This window comes from Epinephelus fuscoguttatus, linkage group LG9, assembly GCF_011397635.1.
Source record: "Epinephelus fuscoguttatus linkage group LG9, E.fuscoguttatus.final_Chr_v1".
Lineage (NCBI taxonomy): Eukaryota > Metazoa > Chordata > Actinopteri > Perciformes > Serranidae > Epinephelus > Epinephelus fuscoguttatus.
The window spans coordinates 20,418,745-20,440,053 of NC_064760.1; the positions used below are offsets into that span (position 1 = coordinate 20,418,745).

Sequence of the window (21,309 nt, forward strand, 5' to 3'; positions counted from 1 at the left end):
ACTGTTAGCAGAAACTAGTGTATTCGTTCCATTGAGGGAATTCTTGAGGACACTACACAGTGCATAAATTTCACACTCAGGGAAAGACACTTCCCAGCCTGTGAGCGGAGTCTGTGCTTCCCATGTGAATTGCATTGTGGGACGGCAATGTCCATCAACAACACAGTGAAAAATCCGGCAAATTTGGTATGCAAATTGCATTCTTTGAGCATACTAAATTTTGAATCTCCTCCAGTATGAGCTCACTGAATTATTATGCAGAACAGACAGAGAAACAGAATACAATGGACTATTAGTACGATGACTAAGAACAGATCTCTGCTTATAAAGAAAATTTCTGCTGTCTCGAAAGGTGAGAAAGCTGAGTGTGGGTGAGTTTACCTTTTGCTACATCCCTGCAGTCAGTGACTAAACTACCACGTCTCTCTCTCTCTGTCTCACACACACACACAGAGTCATACACACACACCTGGGACAGTGAGCTAATCTTGGCCTGAGCATCTGCGTACTGCTCCTGCAGCTGCTGTTTACCCTCCTCCATGCTGCTTAATCGAGTGCTGTGCTCATTCTCCAGGTCCTGCAGCCGAGTGCAGAGCTCCTTCGATTCAGACAGCTGCTGACACACATGTCTGCACATACACAGAGCAGCAGCACAGGTCAGACACAGGTTGAATGAAGATAGAGTTGACATTAAAGATAAATGCATAGTGCAGCCAAGTAGCTCTCTCTGATGCCTTGTAAAGTTAATTGCATACCTCAGCTTGTGATCAGGGTTAAGTGTGTGAACAGGAGTGTGTGTACCTGTGTTCAGCGTCCAGAGCCCGAGCTCTCTGGTTGCTGTGCTCCAGGGCGAGGGTCGTGCTCTCCAGCTGCTGCCTCAGCCTCGTTGCCTCCCTCTCTCTCTGTCTCCCCTCCTTCCGCTGGCCGTCCAGCTCCGACTGACACACCTCCTTCTCCTGCTCCAGCCTGGATGCCTCCAGCAGTGCCTGGTCTCGTGCCCGGGCCAGAGATTCGGCCTCCACGGTGGCCTCGCGGAGCTCTGCCTCCAGCTCCTCCTCCCGGCGGCGAGAAGTCTCCAGACTCCGACCTTGTCGTTCTACCTCTGCCCTGAGAGTCTGAGTGGTGAGCTCTAACTGGTCGCTCTGGCAGAAGAGACAAGATGGATGAGTAATGCTCTTCGATTCTTACTGGCCACTTCAGATGAGACACATCTTTTAATGCCCACGCACAGCAGCAAATAACCAAAGCACACAAATTTAGACAGGACAAAAACTAGCTCATGGAAAACATGCTCCATTACTGTAGCTCAAGACACTTAATTAAAAGACTGTGTTCATCAAACTAAAGGCCATCAAAAAGTGATGCACCTACAAACGAGATGAATAAAATAGACAATAAATGAGAAGCAAAACCTTAGAAATATGTTGAAAATACTTGAAACCTAACCCAAAAATATGTTATTTAAAAGTTTCCCAGCTTAGGGCACAAAAGATCTTCTAAATTGTTCTGTGGAGCATCTTGGCATCCGTAACGGCTCACTCGACACACTTTTTAAACTTTTCAAACTGCAGTATGGTTTGGACTCTCCTCCTGGTTCTTTTTTATGTAACTTGTGGAAATTCTTAGTCAGGAATTACTGAAGGGTGCCCTGTGGAGTTTATCTATTTATTTATCTATTTATTTGGAGCAGACCATGTTTTGCTCATCTCATGCACAGTTGTGGAGGAAATATTCAGATGGTTTCCTGGTAAAAGTAGCAATTCTGTTGTGCAAAAATATTTCACTGTACTGTACATAGGTATTAAGTACTTCACGACTTAAAGAGACAGTTCACTCCAAAATCAAAAATACATATTTTTCCTCTTACCTGTAGTGCTGTTTATCAGTCTAGATTGTTTTGACGTGAGTTGTTGATTGTTAAAGAGATGAATCAGAATCATTTGCATGTTCTCATGGATGAGGCTCGTGCTTGTGACAACGCGAGATGTAAATATTAAAGGCCTTCTCCTCGGCTGAGCTGTAATGTTAGCTAGCTCAGTGGTGCTAGGTGAGCTAGCGGTAGATGCACACTTACTCCTGCGCAGTGATACGGTTGGCGGGTGTAGTTTGGTAGAAAGGAAATAGCTCCTACATGAAACAGCTCACAACAAGGTCTGTGGATTATCTTGAGTAACCCGGTCATGATTCCTGGAAAGAGACATTGCTGTTGAGTTTTTAAATGTATTTTTGGCAATTTGAGCACCACAAGCTGAGTGCCATTTAGTTTCATTATATTGGAGAGAAGGCAGACATCTCTACGGCTGATATCTCCAACACTCAGCAACTCACACCAAACAATCAAGACTGATTAATAGCACTACAGGTAAGAGGAAAAAATTCTGATTTGTGAGTGAGCTGTCCCTTGACAGTTAATATTAGGATTAGGTTTAGATAAAGGTAAAAACATACGCAGTGGTGGACAAAATATTCAAGTAATTTAAATGGTTACATTTTGTGATTTGGGAATATTGTTTGATGCTATTGTAACTAAATATAGCACCAGGACAATAGAAAAACACAAAGAAATGTTTCAGCAAAGGCCTCATGTGGCCCAGGATCATCCCTGTTGTTTTGTTCTCAACAGGTAAGTAGAAAAATATGTAACAATAATAATAATAATAATTATACATTATACTTATATTGTGCATTTCAAGGCACTCAAAGACACTTTACAGTTTCAGGGACAAAACAAAAAAGACAGACAAGCAAGAGAACAAATAAGGGATGTTTTTTGGGTGACCTGTCTCTTTAGGTTTGCAGGTGAGATTCCAGCTATTCCACTGATCTACAGGTGTCGGAAACTTAGCAATGTGCCAAGAAAGGCAGTAAAGAATAAGAGTGCAAGCTTGTAAATGTGGATGCAAACAATTCAGATTTCTATATGTTATAAAAATCAGCTTTACAAAAGTTATTTAAGGAAGAAAATGAATTCGTCACTGTTGTTAGAGCTGAAGGATTCACACAATGTGTTTGGTGAATGACACTGAATGTGATCATACCTCCCCAGGGGAACCTTAAATGCTCCTTTAAGGAGCCGTTTCCTCCAGACTTAGAATCACATCGCATTAATTAATGCAAATTAAATCAATCTTTGCACCATATTTCTGCATGAATGGATCAATGAAATGACCAAATCAATACTACATTGTTGGTTATGTTTCAGCACAGAGTAATTCAGTAAATCCAAACAACAACAACAACAACAACAATAACAACAAGGAAGCAAAGGGTAGAAAGAGGATGCAGATGAGTTGTAATTTCCTATTTGGGTTTTATTCACCCCTACAGCTGAAAGAAGTAGAGTGCATTTCATGTTTCATTTAACACAGACTGTTATAGTCTCCATTAATCTGAGTCTTTTCTTCTCATCCTGGTAGTCAGAATACAAAGTCTAACTCAAACATGACTGGAAGCTCTTTTGTTTCAGGAATTAAATCATCGAGCATTGAAATGAACATATTTTAGTGCTGACTGTGTGGATGTACATTAATTTACACATTAACCAAAATGATAGCACAGTACTTCCTCTACTGTAACATTCAGACAGTGGATTGTTGTTTTAGTGTTGGGAAATTAAAGGAATAATCCACTGTTTTTCAAAGGTATCTACATCTATATGACCTGATTTCATGGGATCATATAGGTGGATGGTGTCACAGCCGAAACACATTCATTTCTAACATGCTCATTCACACTGAACTGGATATTGTAGAAACATGTCTGAATATATTTTCTCAGCCAACACCGAGTGTACTAAGAGATAAGTACAGCTCTATTTATGTTAGTAGATTTTTAAATACAACAAGCACAATAAAGAGTTGATCTTCTCTTTATGAAAAGAGGGCGGGTAGTACAGTCAAATATTACAACATCAGAAGGAGGATTACGTACGACTCTCTCTGAATGGGAGGTATTCATGAACCCCTTTTATGGTATTTCTTTAATGCTGACTTAGCACTGCTTTTCCACTTAGCTTGCAATTTCTGTGATGTCTTGCATTTTTACTGCAAATAGCACATTAAACACATTATTCTGAATCACTTTTTTTCCTTTCAGGAAATCTCAAAGACTTCCACACCCCTGCGACAGAGAGTCTGAAAACAGGGATTCTTGGTTTGGTTTTTCCTTGAACCTTCTAGGGAAAAGCACCAAATAAGTTGTGTCAAAAGCTGTGATCTCTCCTCTGAGCGTGGATGAGTTCCTTGTCAATATGTGAACATCTCAGATCAAAACAGACTCGCTCTCGCAATACTGGGTGTATAAAAACATGTTGTTTTGCTCTCAGCTTGAATCATCCGTTTCACTTCATGCTGTCAAATTCACCTCCCGCTGAACACTTTCTGCATGCAATAATGTAATTACATTTCAGATATAAATGCAAAACAAAACAAAACACATTTATTTGGCAAACAGAGCCCTTGTCTAATGTTAAGTATTTAATGTAACTAAGTATAGAAATTATTGAACAATAAAAATTGAATAATTACTGGGAGGTTGTGTTACATCACAAAACTCTTTTATATTTGGTTTGTTCATGTCTCTTCCCTGCCCCTCGTCCATCTCCCATGAAGTAAAATGACATCTGCCATGGTTATGACAATGTTTAGTGTCACAGCTGCATCGCGTGTGTGTGTGTGTGTGTGTGTGTGCATGTGTACTCTCTAACCTTGCGCTGGGCGGTGCGTAGAGCATCCATGGTGCTGCGTAGCGTGTCCCTGTCTCTCTCCAGTGCGGCCCGCTCTCCCTCCAGGGTGGCGATGACCGTGGTCTGCATTCTGTGGAGCTCCGCTTGGCTCCGCAGGCGGCACAGCTCCTCCTCCATGACCAAACCCTCCGACTGAAGAACCTGCAAGGACAACAGGAGGATACTGAGCTGGGGAACTATCTATCTATTCATACAGACACCTGATTATATGTACATACTGGAAATAAACACTCAGCAAACATTTTAATACTCACTTGACGGGTGAGGCTTTAACTTATGGGTCACACAGTTTTCTTTAGTTATTTAGAGACGAACTTGTGTAAAACTTTCATAACAAGGTAACTTGGAGCTTATTATGGAGAAATGAGGAGTGTGTTCAGTCTATAAGCTTCCAATTTATTAACTTCAGTAAACTGCGAGCAGAACCTAAAGAGTCTTTTGACAGCAGGTCAGCTGAACATTCAAACATCTAAAATCTGTCCACAGGCAGGTGTTCAGCAATCACGGAGCAACCTCAAGGGCTGAAATCTGAAGCCAACATGGAAGTGCTAAAAACTGCAGTTCCTCGAATGGCCACTTGAGGCTGGCTCCTGAAGTCAGTCACAGACCACCATGTTAAAATACCCAGCTTAACAGCACAAATAAACATGTTTACAGCCTGGTACAAAAACATGGTTTAGGTCCCTACAGCTAATATAAGTCACCTGTTTACATTTTTTTAAGGCTTGAAGTTATGCATAATTAAGGGCGTGGTCACTTTGAGTAACAGGCTGTCTGCCGATAGTGTCCTCGGCTTCTCTATTCACCCCTTGCTCCTCCAAAGCGCCGGCCTCTCACCCAGGTTTGATCATTTCTGGGTGCAAAAAGTCAAGATGGTGATGTCCAACACGCCGTACTCGAGGCTTCAAAACGGTAGTCCACAAACCAACGGGGGATGTGAAATAGTGTCCTATATAAAGAAAATAGTTAACAGAAATGTGTTTCTGAAAACATCTGAGGGGAGAGTTAAACCATGCAGTTGCTGAATCCGTCCTCATTTTAGATGAATAACATTTAAGTTAGTAAAAAAAAAAAAAAATTGTGAGTTTCCATATGCAGTGAGTCGTGCTGGATGCCCCTAATTTGCATACTGTAGCCTAAATTCAACTTGATGCAAATGATTAGTGGACGCCCCGTCTCTGGAAACACAACACAGGGCTACTAGAATGCATTACATGGCTGCTTACACGGACAATGAATTGTAGAGATGGGAATGATGAATCTTGTGGACAAGTACCATTAGAGTCTACAGCTATGCTAAGCAGCTCTGTGTGACTGTACCTTGGCACAGCAAGCATGTTAACTTGCTCAAAATGACAATGCTGACATGCTGATATCTAGCAGGTATAATGTTCACCATGTTCCATCTTACTTCTTAGCAGACTAACAGTTGCTAATTTGAGCTAAACTTAGAGCACAGCTAAAGGCTGATAAGAATGTCATTTGTTTTGCAGTTTTTTTGGTCATAAATAAAATAAAAATGTCTGCTGATGGTGCTAGATGAAAAATGCAGGGAGCACCAATGTTATTAAAGTTCATCATTTAGGAACATTTTCTGTACAAATTCTTGTTCCAATTCATTTGCTCCATTTTGAGATATTTTAGGGAATAAGTGAAAATCCACACATCCATGATGTAGATATCTCTATTAGCACATTTTCATCCATCCATCCATCCATCCATCCATCCATCCATCCATACCTCTATCTGCCTGCGGGCATCTCCCAGACTCTCTGCAGCTTTCTTCAGACGCTGCAGCTCGGCCTCCAGGACCACCAGCCTCTGCTCAGCCTCCCAGGTCTTCCTACTCTGCTCCCCCAGCTTGGAGCGCAGGTCCTGGGCCACCATCGCCTGTCTGTCAGCCTCCTCCTGGGCCTCCTGGAGCCGGTTTGTCAGAAGCTCCACATCAGGACCAGACAGGGAACAAACAACCTGGTCTACAGCTGTTGTCTCCGTATTATCTTCTACATGTTTTTGGTGATTTTGGATCTCTGTTGTTTCTGCAGTCTGTTCTTGATTTATCTGTGTTTCTTTCTCCTTCTTCTCTTTGTCTTTCTGGCCTCCCTCTGCCTCTCCTCTCCTCTTGGACTCGACCTCCTCATCACATGGTTCTCCTTTTTCCCCTTCAACATGGAGAATTTCTTCCCCAACTCCTGCTTCCCTATGGGTCCCAATGACTTCTTCTCTTCTTTCCCTCACCCCCATCACCTTCACCCTTCCTTCCCCCTCTCCCCTGCAGGATTCAGAGCCCTGGACTCCTCTCTCCACCTCCTCCTCTCTGTCAGGCTTCTTCACTCCCTCCTCCTTCGTCTTTTCCTCTAGGTGTTGCAGTTTGGTCACCAGTTGTTCCAGGTGCTGCTTCAAAGTGGCATTTTCATTCTTCAAGTTTTGAAACTGAAAAGTATAATGAAAGTTAGATTTAAATTCTTTTACAGCTTTGAATCTCTTTGTGCTTCTTTTGTTGTCTTTGTTTAATTTCTTTTGGTTCATGTATCGAACATGACTAATCTTGGATGCATTGTGAGGAAGATGACTGAAACCACTTAATTCTTACTCCAAATGCGTCCACATACAATACAAGGAAGTAAAAAAAAGTAAGGAGAAAAAGACAAAAGAAGCATAAATGCCAACAGAACAACTAGAGATTGATTTAAATGACTTTTGTTTTGTTATAAAAATAGTACACAAAAGCACAAATAACCAAAGAAAACTCAGTGCAGCCTGAAAAGAAGGACTGGCTGCAGCCATCATATATAATAGTACAATAAAGAGAATATATGATATACAGTGTAAAAAGAAAATGATTTCTACTGCATTCATACATCTGAGCCGCTACACCGTTGCGATCAAAAGTTATCAGTGTTTCTCAGTGATGTGTAGATTCATCTGTTTTACACTTCAATACAGCTGACACAGCATCTGTAGATGTTTGTGTGCGAGTTATATCCGATACTCACACTATTTTTATAGGAAGTAGAGTATGAATTGGTGGTTCAAACAGCCTCTGAGTTATTTTTATATTATACTCTGTGTGACATTAATAGGGCTGCAATCATTTAATATATTGATTATTTTAATTATAATTAATCCTTTTATCATTATAGAATCAGCAAATGTGAGTCACAGATTTATCAGAGCCAAAAGAGATGTCTTCACACATGTATTCATTGCAGAATGATATGATAGAGTGACAAGTGGCAAATGTTAACATTTAAAATTGACTGATTAAAAGTACGATAAATATTGCAAGGGTTGGTCAATAAATTACATCACATGGACATCATTTATTGCTCATTTGAAGTGGGACAATGTAGACAGCACCTGCTAAGCTATTGACAAAGACAACGAACTGAACAGAGGCTACAGACCACCACTGGGACACTTTTCGTTGCAGACCAACACATGAATGGAAGGAGGTATGTATAACGCTACCAACTATGGCCATTTAAACACTGGGTGCACATATTATGACTGAAATTCCAATCGATTGGTTCAGGTTGACCGGTCATTAAATAAACTGTGTCTGAGTGTTTCTGATTGTGTTTAATTATGGATTCTGATAAAGCGGTAAATCAAGGTATTAATGTTGATAATGAGTCCCACAAACTGAATGTCTGATACACCTTGATATTAGACATTTTGGTGCTGTAATTTTTGATTTGACGTAATAGCAATATGTTTTACTGGTGTGTGTCTACAGCTGTCTGTATGCTATGTATTGACTGGCACTTTTTTCTTGATCACTCCTTGAGAGTTGCACTTTACCAGACACTGTGTGTCTTAGTGTCATTTTGTGCACTTTACTGGTCACTGTGCCCGGAACACGTACCATATTTATTATTTTTAGCTTATTCTAGCCTATTTAGTATAATTATTAATGGGAGTCAGCTGGTAGTCTTGTTGACTTGGTGTGTGCTAGCATACTGCTCGGTAACTGCTGTCTGTGTGCTTACTTGTATTGTCTCCATGTTATGTACTGTCTTACCATGTTTTTATGTGTGTGTTTTTGTGCCTCTATGCCGCTGCAACCTAATTTGCCCTTTGGGACATTAATAATAAAACTGAACTGAACTGAACTGTGTATGCATATACATACTGTTATGCAGTATAATATAGAGCATGTTTTTTTATTGTATTTAATTTAATTTTGTCATGTTGGTAATGTTGTAATATCAGGTTGCATATCCTGGTGTTTTTGGTCCTGATGAGGGTGGAGGAGTCGTAGAGTCATTAAGTATATGTTGACAAATCAATTAAACAGACTGATAATAAGTGAATGACTAATTATTTCAGCATTCAGTTTAATTAGTTTACCGCACAAAACGATCATATGCCTATGATTACTAAGTACTTAGTGTCAAAGATGATATAAGCTTTTATTTTCTTACTCCTTAGACAATCCTATCTGCATATAGTTACTTAAAGGAACAGTTCATGCAAAATCCATCCATCCATCCATCCATCTTTTGTAAATGTTTATCCTCTTAAGGGTTGCTGGGGGGCTGGAGCCAATCCCAGCTAACAGTGGGCTGGAGGCAGCATACAACCTGGACAGGCTGCCAGACTATCATATAGACAGACATTAATGCTCACAGTCATGCCTACAGGCATTTTAAAGTCACCAATTAACTGAACCAGCATGTCCTTGGACTCTGGGAGGGTGCCGGAGCACCCAGAGAAAACCTATGCTAACACAGAGAAAACACACATAAGGGCAATGCCTCTTTCCAGAGGGCAGAACCAAGGGTGCATCTACTTATGGATGAGAGGTTCATGCTCATGACAGCATGGGATGTAAACATTCATCCTCAGCTGAGCTGTAACATTAGCTAGCTCAGTGGTGCTAGGTAAGCTAGCAGTAGATGCATGCTTCATTCTGTTATGATTGGCGGATGTAGTTCAGTAGAAAGGAAATAGTTCCTACATGAAACTGGTCACAACCAGGTCTGTGGATTATCTTGAGTAACCAGGTCATTATTTCTGGAAGGAGACATTGCTGCTGTTTTTCAAATGTATTTTCTGGCGCTTTAAGCACCGCAAGCTGAGTGTTATCTAGTTCCATTATATTTAAAAGAAGGCAGACATCTCTACAGCCGATATCTCCAACACTCTGCAACTCGAACCAAAACTATCTCGACTCATAAACTGCACCACAAGTAAGAGGAAAAACATCTCTTTTTGACTGTGGGGTGAGCTGTCCCTTTAAGTCACTCAACAGCGTCATGTTGCTCAACACTGTCTGACGAAGCAGGCCAGTCTCCAAGAAACCATTTCATTCATATCTGTTTAATTCAGGTCTGCAGAAGGACTTTATTTCGCTCACAGCTCACCTCTCTTAGAGTGTTCTGATGCTCCGTCTCTAGGCAAGCCAGCTCATCCTTTGCATCTAGAGAATCAGCCTGCAGCAAGAAGAGATTGATGTTTAACTCCTCCAACTGTTGCTTCCTGCTTTTCCTGTTTCATTTGCCCAGATAGTGAGCAGCTTAAAGTTGATTTGAAAGGTGGATCTGCTGATATTTTCATTAAAAATTCTAGACTGAAATGCTTCTTCCTACCAAGACATGATCATATCTGATATTAAATGCACTACGGGCATGTGGAAGCTAATTTATATATAGTGGAGTTGGACATGTGCTTCTAAAGTGCAGACAGGCAGAGTTATCTCTAATAATGACCTGCTTCAATGTATGACCACAGAGAGCTAAACTGTTATTGATTATTTCTGCGAGTCATAACCCTCGAACTCCTGAACCCTGACCTCCTGGTGGGCCTGCAGCTCCTCTAGTCGTCTCCTCAGCTCTGCATTCTCCTGCTCTGCTCCCAGCAGCATCAGTGTCGAAGCCTCGCCCACCTCCACACTCAGCGGCTTCTGATCTGAGACAGAGGGAGAAAGAAATAAAGAATAAAGCAGGAGAGAGACGAGGGAGAGGGAGGCAGATAGGCAGAAAAAAAGAAATGGAGGAAAGAGAAAATGATATATGAAGAGATTCACTTGGTTATTGTTGATTGATAACCCGTGGGCCAGCATTACCTCAACATATTTTCTCTTATCAGTTAATTAAAATGTCTTAAATGACAAGGTGCAGAGAGGCAGGTGCTCTGACCAATCAGCTCGCTTGGCTCCTCGTCCGACTCCAGTTCTGATTGGAGGAAACGTAGGTGATCCGCAGCGACTGGAGCGGGAACGCTGCCGCCGCTGCTGCAGTGCCTCAGGTCCGCCTCGAGGCTCATGTTCATCTCCAGTAGCTCATCTACTCGCTGCCTCTCAGTGTCCCGCTCCTACACACACACACACACACACACACACGGACATTCATTCATCATGAAATGCCACTCCGGTCCCATAAAGAGTACATGTGCAGTCATACCCAGATCTAAAGCAGGGTTGAGGCAATTCCTCACTTAAACAGACACATGCATATGCATACACATATAGAAAATAACACATCCAAACATTAAACAGGACCTTTTCATCTTACTTCCCGTCATATATAGTGTGGGATGTTCATATTAAAAGTTTTGAATAAAGAGGTAAATGTATGTAAATGTAACTCCTGTGAGGGATATCCTCAGGCTTTAGAGGGTTCTAAATACACTCTTTTCAAGTTTTTTTGTCTACTTTCAAAGATGATGTCACCTCATGAGAGATTTCTATGATCATGTGCTCCAGGCACGCTACTGCGAGTGTTTACATGACCTAGCCTACACTGCTGTATGTAGCTACATGCTAACATCGGGATAACAATGTTGTTCATTTCTCCCCAATTTCGGATCATATTCCTGCTGGAACATGTCCAGTTATGTTTGAAAGCTGTTATATATGATTTTTTTGGGGGCATTTTTCATGTCACGTCACCGCCCTCATTCTTCCATGCATCCTTTATTTTGGCATAGATACATCCACTAGATGGCACTAGAGGGCAAAATCAAAAGTTTTACACAACTGTGAACATGGCAACAGTGGAGGAGGTCATAATAATGTACATGTAAATGGAAGCAGCGATGTAGGTGGTCTGTGAGGCCACTTAATACATCGCAACATGTGGACGGGGAATTCTTTTCACTATCACCGATTCATTCAATTTTGCCATTTTTAAAATGTCATTGTCGTATCCTACAGTCATATAACGCTTTAACTACACTGCACTGCCCCCAAGATCTCCAGTAGTATTGCGCCATTTTGTCCATATCGGCAAGCTTTTAGAAAACATGCACAAATACGGATAAAATTAACGCAGAGTATGGATAGAAGGCTCTGTTCCTGTCTGTATATGTATCTGAAGTTAAGCATAAATGAGCCATTAATTGTATGCGATCTATTGGTCAGCCAATTATTTGTGATTTTTAATGGAGGAAAGTTGCTGCCATACTCCGTTACAGTCATTCCCCAGCCGCAATGACGGTGCAGAGAAGATGAAATATGGAAGACCCGGATACGTTGACCAATCAGAGCAGACTGGGCTTTTTCAGCAGGAGACTCAGGAGAATCAGGCACTAACATAGAGCATCTCAGTCAGATGGTGAACACAGGTATACTCAGGCAGACAGTATGAGGAAAGCAAAGTGTTTTTTGATCATTAAAGCATGTTAAAATGTTCTAGAAAAAATCCAATCCTTCAATTACACCCACCGCTTCCACGTTTATGATCCTCTGACGCAGCAGAAGGTTGTCCCTCTCCAGCTCTCTTAGCAAGGAGCAGCGTGCCCGTGCGTCTGCTAGCTGTTCTTCCAGAAGAACCTTGGTCTCCTGCAGTGCTGCACACAGCTGCTGCTGCTCCTGTAGGGAGCAGAGAGTAAAAAACATAGTATATGGTGTTATATACAGTATATAATGTAGTGAAGTCTTCTTGTCAATAAGGCTTTATGAAGGTGGACATTAAGGCCAAGCATTTGCTGAGAGATTCACATTGTTTACCTGTGTGTCATGGTTCTGGGGTTTTGTGTTTAGTTTTGGAGGTCACTCTCCTCATGTGTCACATCTTGTTTTACTTCCTGACTTTGCCTCTTATCCACCTGTTTTCATACGCTCCTGCTTGGTTTCAGTTTCGTTAGTCCTTTCCTGTGTCAGAGTTCTCCCTGTACAATTGTCCTGTATTAGTTGTATTTGCTCCACCCTAATGTTACCGACCACAACCTCTATGTCTTCACTGGGTCTGCTCAATGTCAATGCACCTGTGCACCGCCTAATATGTCATGGTGAGGGCAGGGAAAGATGTTTTAATGGAGTATAATCTGTCAGCGTGCAGCAGCAAACATGTAACTGTCAGCTGATAAAACAAACATCAGTGTCGGATGACAGGGCAAAAGCAATGGTAGCTTTCCTAGTTGACGAATGATTGCCTGCATGGTCAGTAATGTTCACAATATGATGTAATGGGAGCCTAAATGACAGTCATCAGTTCTCTGTCTTATTTATCTCACTTGACTTGTTTGTGTTTGTATGAGCTATGTGGTTGTGGTGATGTATATGCCGCTCTCAGTAATGAAATTTAGTAGCAGATCTGGAATATCTGGTGGCTCCACCAACTGTTGAATGGTGTGCAGACTCCACCTACTTGGCACACCGCAGGCGTACACCGGTGTGCTAATAGTGCAGACCCATTCTTGGCCAGTCCTTGTGTTTCCCTCCTTTTGCCCGTGCTCACTGTTTTTTTTTTAGCCGTGTCATGTTCTTGTGATTAGGTCTCAGTGTATATGTACGTCTTTCCTACGTCTGTGTTTGTGGATTCATTCCCTGGTTTGGTGTCTTTGCCTGTGTTAGCCTCTTGTGTTCCTAGTTATTACTTCCCTGTGTTCATTGTGCCATTCTAGTTTGCTCCCAGCTTCATTTTGTTGCCTGCCTGTTTTGGATGTATTTTACCAGCTGCTTTAAAGCTCGCCTTTTGTTAAATCCACCTGTCTGCCTGCTGTACTGCATTTGGGTCTTCTTTTGAACTGAAACAATAACACTGTGTCTTTTGCTGCGGCAGATCTCAAAGCTAATTGATCTTGGATCCACATTTGTCCTCTTTAGTGGCAGCTGAGGGCAATTCCAGGCTTATTCTAATAGTTTTTACCATAATTTCTAGCAGCGATAATAACCTTTAATTGCACTCTGAGATTAGGTAATGCAGCAACATCACTACAACAAACTACAGGGTGAGAAACACAAGTAATTAGATGATCAGACAGGTTGTAAAGAGGACGGAAGTTTAGCCAGTTTATCTATAACACTTGACTTAGTCGTTAAACCACGCCACGTTTGAGCACGCCACAAATATCAGTAATAACCTGACTGATTGTGTTTTTCCCCCTCCATCCGTCTTTTTCTTTGCGCTATCCTGTCGGATATCTGATGCCTCAGATCTCTGCAATTAACTTGGTGAGAAAATGTTATTACCGATAGAAATGATGGAAACATCTATGCAAATAACACCGAAGATGTAATAAAAACTAAATTACTCTTGAAGTGTTGTGTGGTGGATTTTATTTTTTGAAAGAGAAAACATCTCAACATGTAAATATTCAACATTTGCTCCTCGGGTTTAAACAACCACGCAAGAGCTCCCTGTGAAATTGTGAAAATTAATTATAAACCCAAACACGAGAAAGAAATCATCCTGCCAGCTAATGTGGGCTGTCACAGAGATGCAGTGTGAAGGCAGAATAAATCAAATAAGACTGAGAAGGTGACAGTGAGGACACTGTGAGGTGTTTTACAAGGATATGAGCACATTTTCTGCCTCAGAACAGTTATACTACCTCAGAATAAATCTCATTTAGGTGTAAAAGCTCCAATAACTGAAGACATACTTCTGCTCTTTGTCAATGAAGCAGCTCCGGGCTGTAAATCCTGATGACATCACACAATATAATCTCCCTGGCTTTGTGCTTCAGAGTTGTTCATACTTGCTCTTGATTGAAATGCTCAGGGCCGTGAGAGGGAATATATGGCTTTTGAGATAAAGAGGTACTTCTTTTTAAAAAATACTTACTCAGGGTGAGGTTAAAAAGGGGGATCGTCTTCATGTGACCTTCACTGGTTATGTTCGCATGAGGTCTTGCTTTGTGAAAAGTTCATGTTTGTGTGTACATGTGTATCAAGGCTCTATGAGTATGTTTGATGTTATTCTGTATGCGAGACTCCAATATACAACTTACTGCCAAAGCAATTTGAATGTATTTCATGGTGTAGAATAGATGTTTCTGTAATGCTTTTTTTTTCTCTGGTGTAAATGACTTATTCAGAAGTATGTGTGTGTGAACTGTGCATTTACATTGTGTGTTTGTGTGCGTGTCTGTGTGTGTGTGTGTGTGTGTGTGTGTGTGTGTGTGTACCTTCAGCTGAGTGCGTGTGAGCTCCAGGCTGCGCAATCTGTGTTTACAGCTCTGAAGCTCAGTCTGGAGCTGCTCGGCCCGCGCAGCTCGCTCTCGGGCACAGTCCAGCTCATCCCGTAGTGCACGCATGCCCCTCACCTCACCCTGCAGAGAGCGGTTCTGCAGACACACACGCACAGGCACACACACATTCATACACCCGTGCAGATGAGGTCAAAGAAGATTGTGAACAGATCGGAGATGTGCAGTAAAGCAAATGTTGACAAAGTCTAATACAGGAAGAGGGAAAGGTGTGTGTGTGTGTGTGTGTGTGTGTGTGTGTGTGTACAGGGATTGTAAGACGAAAAAAATAACATTTTGCTGTCTTCATTTCTCCGAGATCTCAGTCTGAAGAGACCGTTCACTTCAAAATCTGAAATACATATTTTTCCTCTGCTGTAGTGCTGTTTATCAGCCTAGATTGTTTTGGTGTGAGTTGCCGAGTGTTGGAGATATCGGCCGTAGAGGTGTCGGCTTTCTCTCCAATATAATGGAACTAGATGGCGCTCAGCTTGTGGTGCTCAAAGTGTCAAAATACATTTGAGACACCCAACAGCAATGTCTCTTTGTCTCTTGCATCTCCTACTAAGTGACCTAGCACCACTGAGCTAGCTAACATTACAGCTCAGCCAGGAAGACGCCATTAATATTTACATCTCATCCATGAGTAGATGCACGCAGTGATACAGTTGGCGGGTGTAATTTGGTAGAAAGAAAAGAGTTCCTACTTGACACTGCTCACAACAAGGTCTGAGTAACTATTATTCTGAGTAACCAGGTCATGATTTCTGGAGAGAGACATTGCTGTTGAGTGTCTCAAATGTTGTTTTTTTTGGCAATTTGAGCACCACAAGCTGAGTGCCATCTAGTTCCATTATATTGGAGAGAAGGCAGACATCTCGACGGTCGATATCTCCAACACTCTGCAACTCACATCAAAACAATCTAGCCTGATAAACAGCACTACAGGTAAGATTTGGGGGTGAACTGTCCCTTTAAAGTTCATATTAAGATTAGGTTTACATAAAGTTAACACTTAGACAACAGCTTAAATAAAGATAGCTTTCCCCCACATTTTGTCGTAGCACCAAATAGTGTCTACACATAACAGATTTTATGGTTTGAGAACACTGTTTGATGCTGCAACTAAATGTAGCACAGCAACAATGGAAACATACAAGGAAATGTTTCGTCAAAGGCCTCATGTGACCCAGGATCATCCCCGTTGTTTTGTCCTGGATTCTCTAAACTGTTGAGCTCAGCTGGGAGAGAAGTTTAACAACAGTGTTCTTCTGGATAAAATTACAGTTGGCTGCAATGTGTGTTGTTTAATTGCTGCTAAATACATAACCTAAGAGGAATCGACTTATTGGCTGTTAAAAGCCACCTGTGTTTTGCGCTGTTGGCTGCGCGCACATACAGTATATTACAGCTGTTGCCAAACTAGTTAAGTTTTATGTGTGGTGAAGTCTTTCTGTGTATCCAAATCATGAGTATCTCTTTCTCTTTTACAGAGGAATCACTAAAACAGAACAGCACGTTTCAGTTTTAGATCCGGAGGCACAAGTCAGGCTGTCTGTACCTCTTTTTGAAGTTTCTTGATCTGCTCCTCCATGGTTTGAATCTCCAGATTGTAATCCAATATCTGATCACCTTTATCTTCCCTAAAAAACATTAGTTTAACATAAAAGCATCAGCACCAGTACAACTACACACTTCTTTTACAAACATATTCTGCAGGTGTTTTATTTCTGTGATACATTGGCTGATAAAACAAATAGATTAGAGCAAATTATGTTTGTGAGAAACATTTAAAGACATCCTGCAATTATAATTGGCTTACAGTGACCTTTGTGATACAGTCACAGTGACTACCTGATTTGTCCCTCACTCGTTGCTGAGTAACGACTCACGGTTTTATGTGACAAAATAATTTGCACATTTTTCATGTTGACCTTTATCGTAACTTTTCTAAAGGTTTCTCTTGAGTTTCTGAATCTCTCACACACACACACACATAAACACACAAACACTCACAGTTGTTGTTTAAGGCGGCGGAGTTTGGCCTTGCTGTCTGCCAGCTGGAGTGCCAGACCTTGGGATGGCTCCTCGCTGTGACCACCCAGGGGCGCCATGGTTGAGTCAGACTGGGCCTCCCGCTCCCGACACAGCTCTGCTATCCTCTGAGAGAGGGAGGAAGAGAGAGATGTGGCAAGGGACACAGAGGATGGAGGAAAAGAAGGATTTGGAGAGAGAATGAGAGACACGTGAGACAGAATGTGAGAGCAACTGAAGCACATATTTATATTTGGTAAGAATGTCTGTGTTGATACGACATATTATACAAGTTCTGCTATTATTGAAGTTTGCACAACTGTTTCTGTATATTTTGAGTAGCGTATGGTGGTGGACTATGCTAAGGTTATGTTTATATTTATTTTATTTATGTGTCAGAATACAGGCACAAGTTTTTTATGCCAGGTGTGGTGCCATCAGGCAGTTAAGTGCACATGACAAAAGGAGATTGTGGACGACATGAAGCTATTGTTGGTTTGGATGGTAATACGTTTTTGATGTGTTATGCGGTGTTTAAGTATAATAGCAGGTAGTAAGTAAGAATATACAGAAATAGGACATCAAGTCGGTAGTAAACCACACAAGATGTAATTTTGGCAGGACTTGATCTGCCTAAACCTCGTTCAACTTTTTCCCTGCCTCATGTAAGTACTGTGGATCTTCAAGAAAGGAACAGAAACACAAGTTAAAACCAAGACATCTCACAAACCAAGTGGCCGTGGAACTTTGGTAAGTTGAAACTGCCACTATAAAGAGATTAAAAACAAAAATAACTAGAGGCGCACTCGGTGAGCGCAGACCTCTGCCAAGGCCAATAGTCCAGTTCTCTGAAATTAAAATCCGCAAGAGCAATCACTACATATATGTGGATATATTTCCAAAACTATTTAAATGATGTCATACTACGGTTGTGTCTAGCTGAAGCCTTATCTTCTCAGCTGCGCAATAAATATGTACTTCTACAGTGGAAATATTTTACATATCGAACATACATTTCTGAAAACCAGAAAACACTTTAGCATCACTCACACATGTACAAATAACAAATGTTCAGACTGAAATAACATCATGAACATGACAGCTTGTTACCATCGCTGTGAAAAACTGCATGTTCCCATGAGGAAATTTTTACTTGAGTCAAATCTGAATGAATATCTCTGGTGAAGACAGACAGATGACATTTGGATGTGCATAAGAGTACAGTTCGTTGCATCATATGTGTGTATTTATGTTTCCATAGCCACACTTAGTTTGAGAAAGAAGCATTGTTAAAATTGTATCAGTTCCCCCATGAAACCACTCTCCCTAAGTGCTCCGTAATGACATGTGGGATAACCAGAGGAGTCATTATATTTCTACAACTGACTGTTTGGCTTTTGTCACTATGAACTTCACCAGCATCTACTAAATGTTAAGATGTAAAGCATTTATTCCGCCACGGTCACATGCCTTGTCTCACAATGTTAACAGAGGTGAAAAATAATTTGTGTATCCAGCCTTGGTGGCAGTGGTTAGCATTGTTGCCTCACAGCGAGAGGGTTCCTGGTTCGATCCCGGGTGGGGGAGCCCTTCTGTACAGAGTTTGTATGTTCTCCCTGTGTCCGCGTGGGTTTTCTCCAGGTACTCCAGCTTCCTCCCACAGTCCAAAGACATGCAGGTAAACTGGTGACTCTAAGTTGTCCGTAGCTGTGAATGTGAGTGTGAATGGTTGTTTGTCTCTGTTTGTCAGCCCTGTGATAGTCTGGTGACCTGTCCAGGGTGTACCCCGCCTCTTGCTCAGTGTAAGCTGTGATATGCCCGAGCCTCCCCGCAACCCTAACAGGGTAAGTGGTTATGGAATATTAATGAATGAATCACCCTGTGATTCTGATCTGATCCAAAAACTAATGGGTGCTTCCTTGGACGACCCATCTACTAATAAGTTTCATGAAAATTGGGCCTGTAGTTTTTCTGTAATCCTGCTGACAAAAAGAAAAACAAACCAAACCTAAAACATAACCTCCCTGGCTCAAAATGTGTTTGTTATATTGAGTAATAAGGTCTGTTTACTTTGAACTGACTGCAGGTACAGTGTCATTATGGTGTTTATCTACCTGTTGGGTTTTAAACAATTTGTTTCTCTGCAAAATGAATGTAAAATGCCTTTTCTCTTCTGTTTCCATGCGATTACACGGCTAAACTAAAGGAGATCAAAGTGGGCCCTTGTTTCATCAGGGCTTTTTTGAGTCAGTGGGAATTATTTGATCAAAATTTAATGTCTTATGTTGCTCTGATCTCATATTAAAGTTGTAGCTAAAGGTTTAGAATATTATTCACTGCTCCAAACAAAGAAAGTCTCTTTAATAATGCTTTTTAATCCCTCAAAAAGATGGTAAAAAATCTCAGTGGATTTGAAGATGCAGGGTGGTGTCAAACAAAGAGAACAAACTCATATACAGGGTAATTATTGTAGTCTAGGTTTTCCTGTTTTGAAAACAAAAAAATGACTTTGTAAATCTAAAATATATTTTCCTATTTTTCCAGACAGAGGACCGACACGTTTGATTTCTTCATTTACTTTTCACAAACTTGCACAGACCACAAACCTATACACATGGCAGCCTCACAGTATACTCATGTTTTCTGAATTTGAATCTATCCTACAACCTACTCATTTGAAAAATAGGTTTAAAGAAGCATTTCACAGCTGGAAAGATGGTCTTTTCATTTTCTCCGTTAAAGGGGTTTTTTTGGCGAGGTTTTCCTTATCCGCTGTGAGGGTCCTAAGGACAGAGGGATGTCGTATGCTGTAAAGCCCTGTGAGGTAAATTGTGATTTCTGATATTGGGCTTTATATATAAAATTGATTGATTGATTGATTGATTGATTGATTGATTGATAAAAAATGAACCGCCTGTGCAGTCTAGAGACACAAGTACCTCTGAAATTGATGCTACATGATCAGAGAAAACAGAGGTAAAGTTGTGTGGTGGGCCTCTTTCTCTCTCGATCCATTTCTACACTCTTTGTGTCCATGGTGACCGAGTATGAAAATGCAGAACTACTATCTATAGTTGGGGTGTGAAAAATGAAGCCACTGTGAAGTGTCAAAACTGCAGTTTTTCTAACAGCCTCTTGACACTGGCTCCAAAAGTGAGTCAATCCCCACAAAGCCCCATGTTGAAATGCCCAACTTTACAGCAGAAAAAACATGTTCACAGCCTGGTAGAAAAATGGTTTTGGTCTCTACAGCGTTTTTCCACATTCATGACAACTGTATGGAGGGTTAATTTTTATATATCCCACCAGTTTGTATTTTATTAAAGCTTAAAGTTATGTAGAATTAAAGAGGCTGCTTTGACTAACAGGTGTGCGCCATCCATTGACAACAAGCTACTACAGCAACAACATTGGTTAGGTAAGGTAACTATAGCGTAACCAAAGATTCATAGAGAATAGGTGCAGCCGTATCTATCGCTATTTCAGTTCATAAGAGGTAACTGTAACTTTTCGCTCACCTAAAAAAGGCTTGTTCAACATTTGGTTGCACTAAAAGGAGTCGGATGTAAAATTTTTCCAGTTAGCACATTTTGTTTAAGCCTGTTTTTCTCTTGCAGATAACAACATCAGCATCAGCATTATCACAGTTAATCACAGCTGTAAATGTAATGTGCTAACAAAGCTAGCAGCCACCATTAGCTCCACCCTCTCGTCCAAATATGGTCACTTGTGACTTCAAAAATCCAAGATGGTGACATCTTGAGGTCCACAAACCAATGGGTAACGTCACTGTGGCTACATCCATCATTTATACAGTCGATGAGTTCAAGCAACAGCCCTTGAACCGAAAAAAAAAAAAATTACACATAGCACCCACTAGGGATGCACTGATTTTTGAAATTCTGGACTGATACCGATGATTAAAATAACAATTTGACCAATAGCTGATACCGGTGAAAAAGTTCAAATCATGAAAAACTAATAATTTACCCTCACCCCATACTCATTTTTACTGAATAGAGCTTGAATGCATCATAATGTTAATCAATGCAACCTCCGTGAGCTGTTAGTTGCAGTCTTCAGTTGCAGAGAGCTGACATTAACGCGTTAATCTC

At 41.1% G+C, this 21,309-nt stretch overlaps 1 protein-coding gene across 2 annotated transcripts in view; it reads right to left on the reverse strand.

Annotated features, from left to right (window-relative positions):
• The window catches only part of ccdc88b (coiled-coil domain containing 88B), an 80,038-nt gene that overhangs the window by 34,760 nt on the left and 23,969 nt on the right, over window positions 1-21,309 (reverse strand). For both annotated transcript variants that reach the window (XM_049586200.1, XM_049586201.1), the window contains exons 8-18: window positions 17,177-17,322; window positions 16,722-16,803; window positions 15,101-15,259; window positions 12,414-12,560; window positions 10,888-11,062; window positions 10,542-10,657; window positions 10,114-10,182; window positions 6,485-7,177; window positions 4,706-4,885; window positions 802-1,142; window positions 470-629 (exon numbers count right to left, since the gene is read on the reverse strand). In XM_049586200.1, the coding sequence (XP_049442157.1) occupies window positions 470-629; window positions 802-1,142; window positions 4,706-4,885; window positions 6,485-7,177; window positions 10,114-10,182; window positions 10,542-10,657; window positions 10,888-11,062; window positions 12,414-12,560; window positions 15,101-15,259; window positions 16,722-16,803; window positions 17,177-17,322 (2,268 nt within the window). The remainder of the gene's footprint in view (window positions 1-469; window positions 630-801; window positions 1,143-4,705; window positions 4,886-6,484; window positions 7,178-10,113; window positions 10,183-10,541; window positions 10,658-10,887; window positions 11,063-12,413; window positions 12,561-15,100; window positions 15,260-16,721; window positions 16,804-17,176; window positions 17,323-21,309) is intronic.